General features: G+C 41.5%; 1 protein-coding gene across 2 annotated transcripts; it reads left to right on the top strand.

The window, feature by feature from the left end:
• Window positions 1–1,793: 1,793 nt before the first annotated feature.
• On the top strand, window positions 1,794–18,490 carry upf2 (UPF2 regulator of nonsense mediated mRNA decay). 2 transcript variants are annotated; one of them, XM_072672437.1, is made up of 22 exons: window positions 1,794–1,911; window positions 3,076–3,462; window positions 4,052–4,831; window positions 4,956–5,116; window positions 5,637–5,828; window positions 5,933–6,088; window positions 7,089–7,192; window positions 7,550–7,635; window positions 7,777–7,885; window positions 7,992–8,105; window positions 8,218–8,334; window positions 8,572–8,757; window positions 8,865–9,068; window positions 9,252–9,527; window positions 10,031–10,214; window positions 11,370–11,515; window positions 13,046–13,153; window positions 13,271–13,369; window positions 14,254–14,424; window positions 14,731–14,872; window positions 15,169–15,289; window positions 17,490–18,490. In XM_072672437.1, exons 2-22 carry the CDS (start codon window positions 3,077–3,079, stop codon window positions 17,497–17,499), a joined length of 3,852 nt encoding a protein of 1,283 aa, XP_072528538.1. In that variant the 5' UTR covers window positions 1,794–1,911; window position 3,076; the 3' UTR covers window positions 17,500–18,490. The 2 variants fall into 2 exon arrangements, with proteins under 2 accessions (XP_072528538.1, XP_072528537.1); XM_072672436.1 differs by lacking the exon at window positions 1,794–1,911 and adding an exon at window positions 1,934–2,360.
• Window positions 18,491–18,786: the final 296 nt, after the last annotated feature.

Genomic DNA, 18,786 nt, shown 5'->3' with positions numbered 1-18,786 from the left:
GACAGTCTTTGTTATCAGTCTTATTTAATTCTATGACGGGTACTTGGATAGCAGTTTTTTAAAAATGTACGCTGTTGGCACATTTTGTCTACATGACAAAATATTAATAAATATTGTATATCGAGGGAAAAATGTCTTTGAATATCGTGATATAAGATTTTCCATATCACCCAGCTCTAATATATATATATATATATATATATATATATATATATACATATATTATATACAGTGCCCTTCATAATTATTGGCCCCCCTGGTTAAGATGTGTTCTTTAGCTTCTAATAAATTGAGTTTTTTTTCTAAATAATATAGGACCACGATGGAAAAAAGTAAAAATCCAACCTTTAACTCAAGTGAATTTATTCAGTAGGAAAAAAATCCCACATTAAGAAATAATTGTTTAACATCAAATCATGTGTGCCACAATTATTGGCACCCCTGATGTTAATACTTTGTACAACCCCCTTTTGCCAACAAAACAGCATCTAATCTTCTCTTATAATGTTTCACAAGATGGGAGAATACAGATAGAGGGATCTTTGACCATTCCTCTGTGCACAATCTCTCTAAATCATCCAGCGACCTGGGTCCTCTCCTCTGCACTCTCCTCTTCAGCTCACCCCACAGGTTTTCAATGGGGTTGAGGTCTGGGGACTGAGATGGCCATGGGAGGAGCTTGATTCTGTGTGTGGTGAACCATTTCTGTGTAGATTTGGCCATATGTTTTGGGTCATTATCTTGCTGAAAGACCCAGTAACGACCCATCTTCAGCTTTTGGGCAGAAGCCACCAGATTTTGTTTTAAAATGTCCTGTTATTTCAAAGCATTCATGATGCCATGCACCCTAACAAGGTTCCCAGGGCCTTTGGAAGAGAAACAGGCCCACAGCATCACTGATCCTCCCCCATATTTCACAGTGGGCATGAGGTGCTTTTCTGCATACTCAGCTCTTGTGTTACACCAGACCCACTTAGAGCATTTGTTGCCAAAAAGCTCTATCTTAGTTTCATCTGACCAAAGCACACGGTCCCAGTTGAAGTTCCAGTACTGCTCAGCAAACTCCAGACGTTTGCGTTTACGATTGTGAGTGAGAAAAGGTTTTTTCCGTGCATACCTCCCAAACAGCTTGTTGACATGCAGATAGCGCCTGATGGTTGTTTTGGAGACTTTGTGACCCCAAGAAGCTACCATTTGTTGCAATTCTGTAACAGTGAGCTTTAGAGACCTTTTTATTTCTCTGATCATCCTACTCACTGTGTGTGGTGGTAAAATAAACTTGCGTCCTCGTCCAGGCTTGTTTACCACTATTCCAGTTGTTTTAAACTTCTTAATAATTCCTCTGACAGTAGATATGGACAGGTGGAGGTGAGTGGCTACTTTAGGGTAACAGGAAGTTGTGAATTACTAATTAAATGTACGTACATACTCTGATCAACTTCGTAAACTACTGTAGAACTGACAGAAATACTTTAATTACATTATTTCCTAGGAAATGTTAGGGGTGCCAATAATTGTGGAACAGGTGATTTTATGAAGAATAATTATTTCTTAGTCAGGGATTTTTCCCCCCCTTAAAATTCACTTGAGTTAAAGGTTGGATTTTACTCTTTTTTCCATCGTGGTCCTATATTATTTAGAAAAAAAACTCAATTTATTAGAAGCTGTTGCTTAAGTACATGTGACTGAGGATATGCAGTTAGTACACTACCGACCTCAGATCATGATCGTATGCTGCGCGCCATGATCGACACCACCAGCTCAGCCCAGCCTGCAATGCTTCCCATTTTGTTCAGGCGCACAGAGCAATCAAATTTTGGGGTCCTACCTACGAAAGCAGGCAGAGGAAAAAAGTAGCCCACCCAGCTAAAAAAAAACAAACTACCTGATGTTGTTTATGTTATTTTGAAGGTAAGATAACGACTTTAACTGCAGACAGCGGGGCGTAGTGAAGGTGGGTGTCACTACCGCGGGGTCGCGAGTAGCTCGGTCAAGTTTACCCAGCTCTCTGACGACGGCCTGAAATTCAAACGAGCTGAGCAGAGCTAACGTTGACACTGCTAACCGCTCTCTTGTTCACGAAGAGGCTGTCTGGACACTTGACAGCTTAAGATTAACTCGTTTTATTATTCTCAGTTGGCATCGTATTTACCTTCATGTGTGGGAATAAGGGGCGCGTAAAGTTTGTAGCCAAGAGCCCTCGACAGACAGACAGCTAGCATGTAGCTAGCTAGCTAGCATAACTATCAGCGTTAGCTATCTAGCTGTTTCGGTTTCTATGGCAAAGCTGAATTAGCTTACTTGCTAACGGGCATATGCCGTGAGTTTCTTCACCACTTCGACTAAAGCAAATCCATGGTGTAAGTCGCTAGTTTGTGGTTTATTCATCGATTAACTTTGCTCTCATGAAATCTGCGAGTTTTGTAGGGAATGTTTGAGTAGAAGTAGCTGAAGCGGACGAGCGCGGTGAGGGGAAACTCAGCGGTGTGAGCTCGGCTCATGTTTTGTACTGGACCGAACAGCTGTCACTGCTACAGCTGCAGCTCACTGCCCTCTCCTGTTACCTAGTATGGAGTGTTTAGCTAGCTATTTTGGCTAAAATTGAGCTAATAGGGGTAATACCTGATGGAAACGCTAGCTAGCTAACTATTATTTGCGTTTGTCAGGCTGGCGCTAGCTCACTTTTGTGTTACGGTAACTAACTAGAGAACTAGTGCTAGCTAAGTTGTGTTTCTCTCGGCTAGCTGGTCACGGTAGTTGTTTTTTTTTTTTTGTCAAAACAGCAGCCTACTTTTCAAAATGTTGTAGATAGCGTTAACTTTAGCTCATATCTCATACCGCCATTCTCTTAAAATCACACCAAAGGGAGTGTGCAAGCTTTTATTCGGTCCACTCCAGACCTTAACTTCGTTTGTCGCGTTGGTGACTTTAGCTGTTTGACTAAGTTAGCTAGCTAGTTAGCTAGCTAGCAGGTGTAGCCAGCTAGGTCTTCCACCTTGCTTAATTGGGTTGTGTTTATAGAAGAGGTAGTGCTAGCTAAGTTAGTATAAAAAGAAATGTCTGATGTTTTATCAGGATGCCCGCTGAACGTAAAAAGTCAGTAAACATGGATGAGAAAGAAGCAGGCTCCTTCAGCAACAAGGAGAAGGAAAAGGAGCGAGAGCGAGACCGAGACGGGGAGAGACGACCCACATCCTCCCGGGAGAAGAGCAAAGATGAGAGCAAAGTGAGTAGCAAGAAAGATGGCAACAAGTCTGCAGAAGACAAGAAGCGTCGAGCGGAGGAGGAGAAGAGGAAAAAGGAAGAGAAGGAGCGGAAGAAGAAGGAAGAAGAAAAACTGAGGGCTGAGGAAGAGCAGAAGAGGAAGGAAGAAGAAGAGAAGAGGCAGCAGGAGGAACAAGAAAAGAAGCTGCTGGAGGAGGAAGCTAAACGACAGAAGGAGGAGGAGGCAGCCCAGTTGAAGTAAGATTTCTGAAAGGGTTACGGATGAGGGTTCTCCTCGATCCTGTTTTCCACATTGACCTTTTTTTTAAATTAAAAAAATGATGTGGTGTTGATGTACAGTACGGTAAGTCATTTGAGTACATCAGTAGCAGCCCAAATAAGATCTCAGTGTGTCAAACAAACTGAAAAGCTGTGTGAAACGCTGGATATATCTGCCTTTATAAAGGGCGATTTCCTCACTGTTTATGAATATTAGTGTTCATCCCCTCTGTTCTTTAAAATATCTAATCTTTTATATTAAGATTTTTATTTATACTTCTTTAAACCCTTTTATTTTTGTCATTCATATGTTTAAATTTTTTTTTAATGTTCATCACATGTATGGTAATGCATAAATATTGCAAAATATGGCATAGTATTGCAAAAAGTCTGGGCAACAATGTTTTTACATATTCAAATCTATCTTGGATTGTCTCTAAGTTTAGATTGAGACCTTCAGACTGCACTGCTGCTGTGCTGTTTTGCATGGTGGCATTTTATTTAGACTTGCAGTTTAAATCAGACTAATATCGAAAACAGGTTACAGCTAATATTGTTTGTACTGTAGGGAAAAAGAGGAAGCTCAGCAGTTGCACCAGGAGGCATGGGAAAGGCACCAAACCAGGAAGGAGCTGCGAGGGAAGAACCAGCATGCACAGGAAGGCCGTCCCGAGGAAGCCTTCTTCAGCCGTCTGGACTCCAGTCTCAAGAAGAACACGGCCTTTGTCAAGAAGCTCCGTACACTCACAGAACAGCAGCGTGACTCCCTTTCGCATGACTTTGCTTCACTCAACCTCAGCAAGTACATTGGAGAGGCTGTCAGTTCGCTGGTGGAGGCCAAGCTGAAGATTTCTGATGTGGGATGTGCCGTGCACCTGTGTTCCCTGTTCCACCAGCGCTATGCGGACTTTGCGCCACTCCTTCTGGCTGCCTGGAAGAGGCACTTCGAGGCACGTAAGGAGGAGAAGGCTCCAAACGTGAGTAAGTTGCGCACAGACCTGCGCTTCATCGCTGAGCTGACCATTGTGGGTCTCTTCACTGATAAGGAAGGGCTCTCGCTCATCTACGAGCAGCTGAAGAACATCATCAGTGCTGACCGCGAGACTCACACTCACGTCTCAGTGGTGATAAGCTTCTGCAAGCATTGTGGAGATGACATTGCTGGCCTGGTGCCTCGTCGGGTAAAAGGTGCAGCAGAAAAGTTCAACCTGACTTTCCCTCCTAGTGAGATCATCAATACAGAGAAGCAGCAGCCCTTCCAGAACTTGCTGAGAGAGTATTTCACCTCTCTCACTAAACACCTTAAGAAAGATCATAGAGAGCTACAGAACACTGAAAGACAAAACAGGTGAGCAAATATCATCATCATCATCATCAGCTGCCCATTGTAGTTCTGTCTATGTGTCAGAGACAGCAAAGCTATTAGACCTCTTAAATCTGTCTTTTCCTCCCTCTCTCTCACTCTCTTTCAGGCGTATTCTGCACTCCAAAGGAGAATTAAGCGAGGACAGGCATAAGCAGTATGAGGAGTTTGCCACATGCTATCAGAAACTGCTGGCCAACACCCAGTCTTTGGCTGATTTACTAGATGAGAACATGCCTGAGCTGCCTCAGGATAAGACTGTCCAGGAAGGTACGAACACGTACAGTCAGGTTTTCATGCTACTAATTGATTTTGAGATTGACAAAGTATAGTATCACATTGCTTGACACAAACAGCTTTTACAGCTGTTTGCAGCAGATGTGTTAAGTAAGCTGCAGATATATAGTGTTAAATGTGTTCAAACAAATAAACATTTTCTAGATTAAAACCAAGACTAGACAAAAATCCCAGTGGTGAACCATTATTGACACCACAATGTAGTCCAAGACTGAGATTTGTGAATGTCCAGAAAACCAGCCATTGGTGTCCAGACAAAACAGAATGTTTTGTTTATTGCTATAGTATTCAGCCCTGTGATACTGTACTATCAGTATCAGTTCTGGCTTTGTGACAGCAATTTCTATCGGATTGAGAATAGTTGCAAACTCAAAAGCAGTGGTTTTATGGGTTCCGGTGCATATTGTATTTAAGAGTTAAGTGGCGATACCTACCCCTACAGAGGTGTGGGAGTGGTGTATTAATTCTGTTGTGTAATATATCTGTGTTGCAGAGCATGGTCCAGGCATTGACATCTTCACCCCAGGGAAACCTGGAGACTATGAGCTTGAAGGAGGAATCTGGGAGGATGAGGATGCACGAAACTTTTACGAAAACTTGGTGGACCTAAAAGCATTTGTTCCTGCCATTCTGTTCAAGGACAATGAGAAGGCCTGTCAGAGCAAGGAAAGGGATGACAACAAAGGTAGAAAATTGCCTATGGAGAGTCACTGTCACTTTGACGCCTGAGGTCTGGTAATTGAGTTGAACTGAAGTCAATTTCTATTGTCTCTCTCTCTCACTTTGCAGAAGTTAAAGAGGGGCGTGAAGGGAAAGAAGCTAGCAGCACTGAGGAACTGGAGCTGGAGCTTGAGGCTTTGGACATTACAGATGACCCTCTAGAACTGGAAGCCACTGATGAGACTGAGAGCGAAGAACTGGCCAAGAAATTCCTGGATGAGCAAGGTGGGTGAATAAACATCTCCTCTGTGCTGAGATAAGGTTTATCCATGCCATTTTGCCAATCATGTTTTATGTATTTTCATCTTTATTTAATATCACATTTTAACATATTTTCAAAGCAAAGTAATTAAGATATTAGCATTCCTGAAAATGATTGCATGTCCAAGACTAGGCTTAATGAATGTCTGGGACACCAGATCTTAAAGCGAGTGTTGTACTCTGCTCCATGAGTTGTATTTGTCAGTCTGCCTATTTTTTTTTGTATCTAACTCAAATAATATGTCTTCTGGGCAAGAGGAGGAAAGACTTTTAAACCATTAACCAGATACTCAGTGCGCATACAACACTCTGCCTAGTACATTGAGGATCAGAACTTGGCAGAGATAACAAACACCACTAAGTATACAAAACAGAAAACCGTGCAGACCAAATTTATCCACAACCAAAAGTGCAGCAGCAACAGTCGGAAAGCTAACAGAATCATGCCCAAAGTATTGGAGGTTTTAGCACTAGATAAGCACTCATTTCACTTTTTGCTCTGCAGTGCAGTTCTGCATGGGAATGTGGTTGATTCCAAAAAGTAAAGTACATTTCATGTTGAGACATAATGCACGGAACATAACAGAAGCCCTGCATGGTGATTCATTACCAATTAATGCCTGTAAAGATTAATGTTGCATTCTGCCCCGCCTTCAATCGGTATCAGCGATTGGTATCGATACACTAATCCGTCCATCTCTGATTAGAATCACAGTACAATGTTAACCTGTAATCATTTACCTTGGCTTAGTGAATGTCCAGGACACCAGCTCTTGGTGTTCAGACAAAACTGAATGTTTTTGTTCGTCATAAAAATAAGACCCACAATGTTTCAAATAGCATAATTATACAGGTACAAATATATAGTACATATATAGTAACACTAATTTTATGTTAATACTGTGAAGACTGTTTGTTCATTTAGTGTTACTATGCTTGTACATGTGTGTGTGTGTGTGTGTAGAACAAGAGGATGAAGATGCCAGCACTGGATCTCATCTTAAGCTCATTGTTGACGCCTTCATCCAGCAGCTCCCCAACTGTGTCAACAGAGACCTGATTGATAAGGTAAACATACATTCACATCTTGCATACCAGAGCACCCAAACTTTATTTAGCATCTCCTGGTTTTATGATTTCTGGTGTTCTTTAGTGTGTATGAATGATCGCTTGTGGGTGTATCTTTAAAGAACATTACTAGACCTGTTGCACAAGAGAGTACTAAAATATGTAGCCTTAAGCTTAGATGTCTAGTAGCTGGCTTTATTTTATTTATTTGTTTGTTTGTTTGTTTTGGTCTTGTAAACATTTTTTTTTATGAGAGGAACATGTAGGAAAGTAGATCTAAGGTCAAATACACTTTTCTCTTTGTTTCAAAGTAGTATCAGAAATGTAAAAAATATATATATATGTAATTACTTTCAGGCTGCGATGGACTTCTGTATGAATATGAACACAAAGTCCAACCGCAGGAAGCTTGTTCGTGCTCTTTTCACTGTTCCTAGGCAAAGGTATGTGCATTTTCATTTCTGTTTACATGGTACTTATCCATGCGGACACTAGGTGGAGCTGTAGCATCATCTAATGTAGCTCTTCTTTGTTTTTAAATATGTGTTGTTTCTTTGACTTTTTTTTCCCTTCTTCTTCATCAGACTGGATCTGTTGCCGTTCTACTCAAGACTGGTGGCTACTCTGCACCCATGCATGTCTGATGTCGCGGAGGATCTCTGCTCCATGCTCAAAGGAGACTTTAGATTTCATGTGTGTATCTGCCTCTTTGAAACACTCACTGCCCTATATGCGCTTAGTTTGCTAACACAGCCACCTCTCCCAGCCTAAAATCATGAGCTCTCCATTTCTCTTATAGGTAAGAAAGAAGGACCAAATCAACATTGAGACCAAAAATAAGACAGTGAGGTTTATTGGGGAGTTGGCCAAATTCAAAATGTTTTCCAAAACAGACACTCTGCATTGTCTAAAGGTGAGCAAAGTTGAACCCTCCTGAAATCTATAACTACATTTTTTTATACAAGTTTTTCTTGTATAATGTGTGTGTGTGTGTGTGTGTGTGTGTGTGTGTGTGTGGTCTGTAGATGCTGTTGTCTGACTTTTCTCATCACCATATTGAAATGGCCTGCACTCTGCTGGAGACATGTGGACGTTTCCTCTTCAGGTCACCTGAATCTCACCTGCGTACCAGCGTTCTACTGGTAAAGCTTATAAACAGTACCATAGAACAAATTCATTATGGTGAACTTGGGGCAGCTAAATTCTCTCCACTTATCGTTGTCCCCATATCTCTCTTTCTCTGCCTCTTTTAAGTGTGCTTAACACCAGACTTAACATGATCTTTATTTAAACTATATTAAAATATATTGTAATAAAACATTTACTTCATTTGTACACGTTATTCTTTTTTTTTTTTTTCATTACACACTGCATTTTAGGAGCAAATGATGCGTAAAAAACAGGCACAACATCTGGATGCTCGGTATGTGACTATGGTGGAGAATGCATACTACTACTGCAACCCACCACCCATGGAGAAAACCGTGCGCAAAAAGAGGCCTCCGCTTCAAGAGTATATCCGCAAGCTTCTCTACAAGGATCTGTCTAAAGTTACCACAGAGAAGGTGTGTACTTGTCTGTGTGCCTTTTTTTATTTTTATGTATCTTTTGCAATTTTTGTGCACTTAAAGCAAGAAAATAGAATCAGAAATTTGATTGTGTGTGTGTGTAGGTGTTGAGACAGATGCGGAAGTTGCCTTGGCAGGATCCAGATATGAAGAGTTATCTTATTTGCTGCATGGTGAACATCTGGAATGTGAAATATAACAGCATCCACTGTGTGGCTAACCTGCTGGCTGGTCTAGTTGCATACCAGGAGGATGTGGGCATACATGTAGTGGATGGAGTGCTAGAGGACATCCGACTTGGCATGGAGGTAGCGTGTCTTTATGCGTTATTGTAGCACTACGGAACATAATAGATGGACTCTTACAATGATGTCGTTGTCTTGTCTTTTATTCTGTGATATTCTTATTTCTGTCTTGATTTTTTTGGCAATAATAAATGTCAGCAGTGATACTTAAAAACAACAAAATTCTTCTCTCTGTTGCCTTGGCAGGTGAACCAGCCAAAGTTCAACCAGCGGCGTATCAGTAGTGCTAAGTTTCTAGGAGAGCTGTACAACTACCGCATGGTGGAGTCAGCAGTGATCTTCCGCACACTTTTCTCATTCATCTCATTCGGTGTGAACACTGATGGCTCACCCAGTCCGTTGGACCCTCCTGAGCACCTGTTCCGCATCCGCTTGGTGTGCACGTTGCTGGACACCTGCGGGCAATACTTCGACCGTGGCTCCAGCAAGAGAAAGCTTGACTGCTTCCTCATTTACTTCCAGGTTGGGCTTTCTTCTTCTTTAATGAGCTAATAATAAGTTAAGATGTTTATTATTCTTAAAAGGGGAGCTGTCACTGCTTGCTATTTTATTTTAGCAGTAGTAAGTGCTGCCTCATGCCAGAGTGTGGTTAGAAGCTGTTTAAAAGGAACTTCTCATTCCAAACTTTGCTTTTTATGCATTTTATGATTGTGTTCCACAAAATGCTGCTTTAGGCCAAATGTTTTTTACTTTTTTTTTTTTTTAACTGCAATGGAAGCAATAGCCTGCACAGCACTCAGAATGTTAACTATAATGTGAAATGCTAAATTTCATTTGTGGGGTCACTGATTGTGTTTAACCCAATATTAATCTTTAGCAAATCCAAGCTCGGGGGAAAAAACTTGGGAGACCTAACATGTCCATACAACACAGGAGCATGGGTTTCATATTTATTACTAATCTCTGTACCAGCCTGTGTAGGCTGAGCCAGTAACGTGTGTGTGTGTGTGTGTGTGTGTACACAGAGGTATATCTGGTGGAAGAAGAGTTTGGATGTGTGGACCAAAGATCACCCCTTCCCCATTGATATTGACTACATGATCAGTGACATGCTGGAGCTTTTGAGGCCCAAAATGCACCTTTGCTGCTCACTGGAGGAAGTCTGCCGCCAGGTCACGGAACTAGAGAGAGAGTTCCTCGTCAAACTGGGTAATTTGACTTTTTGTGTGCTTGTTATCCCAGTTTCTGTTGTCCCTGCTAAGCAGCATTCCAGTCTGTAGGAGTGACTCACTTTAAGGCTTGTTCATTATGTCTTTCCTTCTTTCATTCATCCTCTCTTCACACCTACATACCTGAAGAGAGTAAAAGAGAGAATGCTGCATTCTTTCAGCACACGTAATGGTATCAAGATAGCAGTGGCAACAGAAAGAGTGATTTGTGTGTGCAGTGTTGAAAGTGTTCACCTGGAATCTAGTTCTTGGTGTGTGTGCGCACAGAATATTATTTTAGTATTTACATTTTTCTTTGGCGTATAAATGTGACGTAGCTGTTGTATTTAGCCTCAAAATGCTTTTGCAGGTGGGCTGGATGCATATAACAGTTTTGGGGTTTTAGAACTGTCTTGTTTTACTGCCAAAAGCTAGTTTGAGGTTCACAGCATCTCACTTCTGTCCACTTTCATTCTTTGTTCAACTTTGCCAAGATAAATAAAGTTTTCTATTCTAGGGCCCCTTTAATGCCAATGCATACTTTGGAACAGCCTATTAGACAACTTTTGTGGGGCAATAAAAACATTTAGTTATAGTAAATTGCATCTCTAATAGACTTTTGAGTTAAGCTTAAACATATGTATTGTTTTGCTGCAGATTTAGTTAGTGGCCCTCTCCTGCTTACTGTAGCTGGAGGGGAGACTGACCCGTACTTCATGTGTTTGGTCAGTTCTTATACTTGTATCATGTCAAAAACAGAATGCTGCTCTACTTTGTTACAGACCTTTTACATGATCAGTGTGTCCGGTGCACATTCCACTCATAGTTTGTAATGTAATCCCAGTTAAGTAGTTGTATTTGTGGTAAGTGTTGCCTTCTCTGCAGACTGCACTGCAGACTACTAAAGCAAAGAAATAGTGGAATATGCCAAAAAGTTTATCTGGTTTGCTGCAAGTGATTAGTCATTAGTAATTACAAGTAGTGACCATGTTTGTAGCTGGTGAATAAAAGAGGAAGCCTGTACGGGCAAGATAAGCCTGTGAAAGTGAAACCGGACGTCTATGGGCCTAAGATCCATTCCACCTTAGATATGACTGCTATTGTTCTCCCAAAGAATATTGAAAACATTGTTTGTACTGGGTGTGTATTCGTCCAGGCTTGGAGAAGGATGGCCGTTGTTCCAGTGCCATGGGGGAGGGGGAGGTTTTGGATGAGGAAGATGAGGATGATGACGATGAAGGTGGAGCCGAGACGGAGGAACAGTCTGGCAATGAGAGTGAAATGAATGAACCGGAGGAGGAGGTGAGTCAAGAACAGACTGGGTACTCAATACCAGCAGACTCCATTAAAATGTAGAATGATTTCCTGTTACTAAAGATGATGATGATGATGATGACATTATGTGGAAGTAGCCAAACATAGTTTGTATTGTGAAATCACAGTAATAGCTTGTATTTCTGGGCAAAACACTTGTCTAGCTCTTAATTATGAGACTAAACTGCAAGTCAGTTGTTTCTTCAATATTTGCCAGGTTCCGTCCTTATCTTTAATTTTAAGATGATTTGTGACATTGTTTGCACATCAGTTTGACCAAGTTTTCTTCTGTTTGCATTCAGATAGGAACATACCCTACCCTGACTCTGTGCTAGTACCATTAGTACCAAAAGTACCATTTCTTGTGACCTCTCTAGTCTAAATAGATTTTGTAATATTTATGTATGATCGTAGATATGTATAAGCTAATATTAATAGTATTTTATAATGTTAGAACTGCCCAAAGTGACTTTGTTTTTGGCCCTCTGTCTGTTTTTAATCTTGGTCATATTTGAGTATTTAGTGCAATTTTTAAAAAGTAATCGTGTTAAGGTCAGAATTAAGTCGTGGGTAATTTGACATTTCGTTATACATTGAGCTGTTTGCTTTTACCCAGATTAAACTGACTACAGTTTTTTAGCAGAGACTTACACCTTTAGTGACAGAAATGCATTCACACACTCTGTGGGAAAATGGGAGAATGTGGTGTTCTGAGACAGACACAACAGCAGTTTCTTTTGAATGTCTGGTGGCTCATATTTGTGTAGACTGGAGGAATGTGGTCTTCAACCTGCATTTTTCCTTTAAGTCCTGGCGTGTGAATTCCGGCTTACCTACCGTGGTTTGTGACGTTTTGACCCTGTTTTTACCTGGTCACTTCATGCATCTTGAGTATCAGGATGATTTCCTTGATAAGATCAAGCCACATAAAAATGCAAGTGTAAACGCACCCAAGACACAATTAAAACCTAGATCTGATCTGGTCACTTAAACCACTTGGTTTAGGACCGAACCAAAAAAAATGCTTAATAGCAATATGGACAGACACTACTGTGTCAAACAAACTTGCAGGAACGATGCACTATTCGAACAGGTATCTAAACAGCACTTTGAAATGCTTGAATGCTTGTAAAATTACACATTTCCAGGCAGCTACCATCTTTAGCACAGCATAACGAATAGAACGAATTAAAAAAAAAAAAAAAAAAAAAAACTGTTTGCTGCATGATTGTCATATTCCATCCCACACAGCGATCGGGTTTCATTCTGACTAATGGTCTTACAAGGATACAATCCAGAAAACCAGATGTGAATGGGGTTTTTGTCTCTGCAAAAAATAAATAAATAAAAATAAATACTAAATGCAACATAACACTTACAAAGATGGACCGACACAAACTGAGCACATGAATGCAGCTGCCAGGAAATGGTAGTGTAAACTTCCTGGAGGAGCTTTTGTGAGGCGTTTTCTGTTTCTGTGTGTAAGATTTTGACTATGATTTTCGCGTGTGCGTGCAGGAAGGGTCAGAGAATGAGAATGAGGAAGAGGAGCGGGAGGAGGAGGAAGAGAACACAGACTACCTGACTGACTCCAACAAAGAGAATGAGACGGATGAGGAGAACAATGTATGTATTCCACAGATCTGGATATCTGGGCTCGGGAAGAGGGGGGGAACAAGCAGAATTATTTTTGAACAACAGTGTTTTGTAAAGTGTGAATGCAACTGTTTGTGCTGTTGCTAGGAGGTGATGATTCGTGGTGGAGGTCTGAAACATGTGGCCTGTGCAGAGGATGATGATTTTATTCAGGCCCTGGATAAGATGATGCTGGAGAACTTGCAGGTATGTTCCATACATGACCTGAGATGTACCAGCATTTAAATAAATGAATGAATTAATGTAATGTTGCCTCTTTGGGCCATAAAGTGACAAGAGCTACAGGAAATGTATTTTATTTAATTTACCTTAATCTCTGCATTAGACACACACTAGCTTAATGGACCTTACCATTTTATTTGCCATATGCCCATGTTTACATCTACCATTAACTAGCATTTCGGGTGATCTGATCTCAAATGATTGCCAAAACGTGTAGTCGGTCACAGCTGGTCTTCTGTGACCTTTTGTGATCCAGTTTCTCACATCATTTCCCCTGGAGGAGGAGCATGGCACACATTAATAATTAATTAATCGAGATGAGGCACCTAGTTTCGCTTGCATACCAGTCAGTAGTATAGTCTTTATCCATTTGTTAGTTTGTTATTATAGTGTGCTCAGCTAACTCGTACAGCCGGTGGGTGCTGTGACCTTGCGATTATTACGTATTTTCCAACTGGGTGAAAGACGTAGTGAGGGATGGGCTTTGCTGTCGGGCGGCGTTTCTTTGCCGTTCACACTAGTAAAGATGGAATATCTACTGAGGAATATTGATATGTGGCCGATATTAATAGAAAATATTTTATTTGAGTTTAATCCAATCCTATAATCAATCTAGCCTGGTTTTAAGTCTTTAAGGCTGAAGAGCTTGCACAGTATTGGTATCTTGGACAGTTTAGGCAGTTGTTTAGGCGGATGTTTAGTAAAGATGGTGCTTCCTTAACATGTAACGGCGCGTGTTATGGATTCATTAACTTCCTTCTGTGTTGGATACTCGGATAGGGATGTTTTGATTCCTTTTGATTGAACTGTCTGCTATGTGGAAGCAAATAAAGTGTTTGTTTGAGCAGCAGCGCAGTGGGGAGGCAGTGAAGGTGCACCAGCTTGATGTTGCGATTCCACTGCAACTGAAGAGCCAGCTGAAGAAAGGCCCAGCACCTTCCTGTGCAGGAGAAACAAATGCAGACATCAACGACACCATGCAGTTCGTCATGCTGACCAGGAAAGGCAACAAACAACAGGTCCGTGTGTGTGTTGGCTGTGGAATGTGTGGTTTTGCAGTCCAAAGCGGCAGGGTGTGTTCAGGAAGTGGCTTTGGGAGAGTAAACTGCAGCTCACAGAACCGCGCACTGTTGTAAAGCTGCTCACACACACAACCCCCTACAGTACTTTGCTGTACTCTGCATTACACTTTCTGTATCCTCCGACTGCCTTACTTTTGCTGTTCAGAGGTCTGGATTCCTTATGGTACATCAGACTGTATGATTGGTTTAAATAAATCCAGTTAGTTTGTTTCTGTGTGTGAACTGAAATCTTTTTCTCTGTAGTTCAAGATCCTGAACGTGCCACTGTCGTCTCACCTGGCTGCAAATCACTTTAACCAGCAGCAGGCGGAACAGGAGGAGCGCATGCGTATGAAGAAACTCACTTTGGACATCAATGAACGGCAGGAACAGGAGGACTACCAGGGTGAGAGAGACAGAAAGCAGTGCCTTTCTTTTGAGCCATTAACATATTTAATTGTTTATTGTGCACATAACCAGATAATGTGCACCAATAGGTCCTTACAAGGCAGAGGGTTTGTTCAGACTAATATCAGATATTGATCACTTGCAAACACAAATATGAACGATCAAGGCTGAAAGATGTCAGCAAGAAAATTGGGACTGGAGCAATAAAGCTTATGTGAATGTAACTGTAGCAGTTACTTACAGTTCATTGTGCAGATGCTGATATTATTAATAACTTCATATTTGTACCCGCAGAGATGATGCAGTCGCTGGCTCAGAGACCTGCGCCTGCTAACACAAACCGAGAGCGTCGGCCACGCTATCAGCACCCTAAAGGGGCTCCAAATGCAGACCTGATATTCAAGACTGGGGGGAGGTAAGACATGCTGAAAGGAGGGTTATAAAGGTGTATATCCTGTACCAGATTTCTGTGTCTTTTTGTACCTATGGTCCAATGTATGTTCACTCTGGTTTGGTTAGACAGTGGCGGTATGCTATACAGTAGAATGCACGTTTGGGCATCCCTGGTCGAAATATCCGTTACTGTGAATACTGTGAACAATAATTTAAAGATGACACTTCTTTAAAGGGGTGGATTGGGGGGGGGGGGTCTGAAGCAAGTTTGGCTACCCTGTGTGCTTATTAACACCTCCTTTGGCAAGTGTCAGCACTGTCAAGTTGGCAGCTTGTGAACACTTTTACTAGTCTTTTAGGTCTTGTTTAAGGCATTGTCACCAAAGGCTTTAGCCTTTTGTATACGCTGCTCTTTTTAGGTCTTTTCACAGATTTTCAACAATGTTTAGGTTTGGAGATTGAGAGACCTTACACCTCTTGAGGTGGTCTATTGTAAATTTTTGAAATGTGTTCAGGATTAGTCTCATTATCCTCCTGTAGAAGCCATCCCCCTTTTTTCCCCATTTGCAGCTTTTTTCTTTCAGAGATTGTGATGTTTGATTCCAGAGTTTGCCCAAAGCATGATCAATCCACCCCATGTTAACCAGTTGTTTTTTTTTTTTTTTTTGGTTGGTTTTTCATGAAATGTTATCCTTTTTTCATATGTAGCTTTGTGTCTTAAATGAGCTTAACTACAACATGCATCAGGCTTGTTTACATGTTCGTTTGAAAACCCCTGACACTGAATTTTATGGTGAGGAAGCAGGTAAAGTTTTCTTTTGATGACTCTTCTGTAAACATCATATTTGTGCAGATGTTGCTGCGTAGTAGAACAGTGCACCATCACTTCAGTGTGTTGAATCTTTCTGAAGGTCTTTTGCAGTCAAACAGGGGTTTTGAATTGCCTTTCTCTGAGGTCTTAGACCTCAACTTGACCTCCACTGTTCTTGTTAACCGCCATTGCTAAATTGTTATGCACTGAAACAAGGAAATGTCTACTTGGGAACACTTTATAGTCTTCTGCTTTGAGGGCAACAATTATTATAATGTTTTTCAGAGTGCTAGGTAGCTGCTTGGGGGGAGCTCATAGCTGCTGATTGTTGGGACAAGGTTTTTAATATTTGAAGTTTCCATCACTAACAGTGATTATTAACAGCTGAGACAGGGTGCCTAAACTTTTGTGTGATTCTTTTTTTGTTTGTTTGTTTTGTTGTTGCCCTCCCCCCCCCCTTTTCATTGCACTTTAAACTTGTACAAAACACAATTGATACTCTGCTTAAAATGTTAAAAAATAAAGTTTGTCTTTAACTTAACTTGTTTGGGAGGTCAGCTCATCTTGTACTAAGTAAACCATTCACAGTAACAGAAATTTTGACCAAGGGTTCCTGACCATTTGCTTGCTACTGTAAATAATTGCTGGTTGCTGTATCTGTGGGCAGGAAGTTGGAGAGTAGGGCGAGCCAGAGGCACAGGCGAGTTTGACTAAAACTAAAGGAAGAGAAGGCAGCACAGCTAGGACAGCAGCCATGCTGATGCACAACAGGGCAGCCGACCTGATCCAGCATCAGTCATCCACTCATGACCCCACAGCCTGAACGTGGTCCTGTCCACCTTACTGGGTTTAATCTGTCAGCAGGGACTGAAGGATATTTGTTACTTTATTTGTAGGCGTGTCTAGAACAGTGCAAGTTACACAAGTTTTTGGTTATTCAAGTTTATTTATTAAAGGTGGAAATTGTTTTTTTTTTCCTTTTTTCATTTTCCAGTTCAAATTCCTCGTGACGCAAATGTCTGTTCAACGTTATTTCTGCAATAAAAACATTTGCATGTCTATCTAAAGTTGTGGCTCTGTGTACCTTAACTAGAGTGCACACAAGCACCATCGTGCACACGCACAGATCTCCACCAAAGGCTTATTACAGACCACAGCTTGGAGCAGGGGTGTGCAGTTTTACCCAAAAAAAGGATTAATTATATGTTCTAAAAACCAGCCCTTTGAATTCAGAGACCAACTGATTTAGCAAGTGTTTGGAATTCAGTCCTGCAGCCATGCTGTTCCTATGCAGATAAGACTGGACATCCATCACTGTATAAAGATGGAGATGGACTTTTTCCACTTTTTTTTTTTTTTTTTTTTTTTTTTAAGAGGATGCACGCACTTAACCCGCTCTTTTGCTTTGTAGGAGACGCTGAGTGAGCGAGCGAGTTGATCACGTGACGGAGAGAGAGAGAAACAGAAAGCGAGAGCACGGTGCATTTGGTCTTCCCTGCACGGGCAGGGAGTGCGCACCTGCTACAGACAGACCTACAGACTCTAACCTCACCATGGCAACCTGAGCGGAGAGCAGGAGAGGAGGGAAAGACGAGCACCATCAGCTGCAGAACTGGAGGAATTCTACCTCCGGCACGCCTCACACACAGACACGGACAGTCCCACACTTATACTTATGCAGACAGACAGCGAGACGGACAGACGACAGACGGACGGACCGACAGGCGGGCGGGCAGGCAGGCAGGCTTCAGATAGCAGACAGAAGTATGTGTGGATGTTTGTAAAGGGCTCAGCGAGTGGCGTGAGAGTTTAGCTGTTTCTTCTTCAGGCAGGATGGTGGAAGCAAACTGAAGGCACACTCTCCTTCTGGCAGTGTTACACAGCGCAAGTCAGCTTCCATGTCGCACAGTGACTTGGAGAAAGTGGTGCAGCCACCGAGCGGGAGATGCCAGAAAGTTGTGCTGTTTGTGCAAAACAATATTTTTTTAAATAAAAGGAGTCTTCACAAAGGCAGCTTGAAAGATGGAGAGTGTGGGGTACTGTGGGATGTACTGCTTTCCTCAGCAGGCGCAGAGGAGTTAAATGGAGGGAAACATTGTTATTTTTTTTCTTGAGCAAGCCTTTGACACATCTCTGAGTTGTAGATCTTTTGCGCTCCCAGATCTTTTTTTTTTTTTCTTTCCTCTTTGTGCTGTATAGCAGCATCCTGACAAATGAACAAGTGCTTTCTCTGTAAAACGAGGCTGGTTTAAGATTACCTAATGAGTTTCTTTGTGATTTTTCTCTCTGTTCAGTAGCTTATATTATCTCAATATATGAATGTTTACGTAGAGATGGCTGAGGCCAGTAACACATGCTGTATGTCAGTAAATATTAATGATCTTGCAGTAAAGTGATTTCATTGCTGTGCAATTCTCGTGTCTTTTTTTTTTTTTTTTTCACCCATATCCACACCAACCCTGGACATGCATACTGGACCATTTTCTAAAACTTGTCCAAAATGTTCTGCCTGACTCAGAAATCTTGCTTTATGAAATGCTTCCCATGATGTGTAGTCCAGAACAGGGAACGTGAAAGTGAAGCACACAGCCTTACTGCCATATAATATCAAAGTCTGGAAATCTTAATTTGAGGAGTTTCTGAAGGTCTGCAGTATACCTACAACACTCCTGCCAAGATGTATTGTATGTGTATGTAAGGTGCAAATG

This window comes from Salminus brasiliensis, chromosome 2, assembly GCF_030463535.1.
Source record: "Salminus brasiliensis chromosome 2, fSalBra1.hap2, whole genome shotgun sequence".
Taxonomy (NCBI): Eukaryota; Metazoa; Chordata; class Actinopteri; order Characiformes; family Bryconidae; genus Salminus; species Salminus brasiliensis.
The sequence above is the reverse complement of the archived record's forward strand: the minus strand, read 5'-3'. Positions and strand labels throughout refer to the sequence as shown.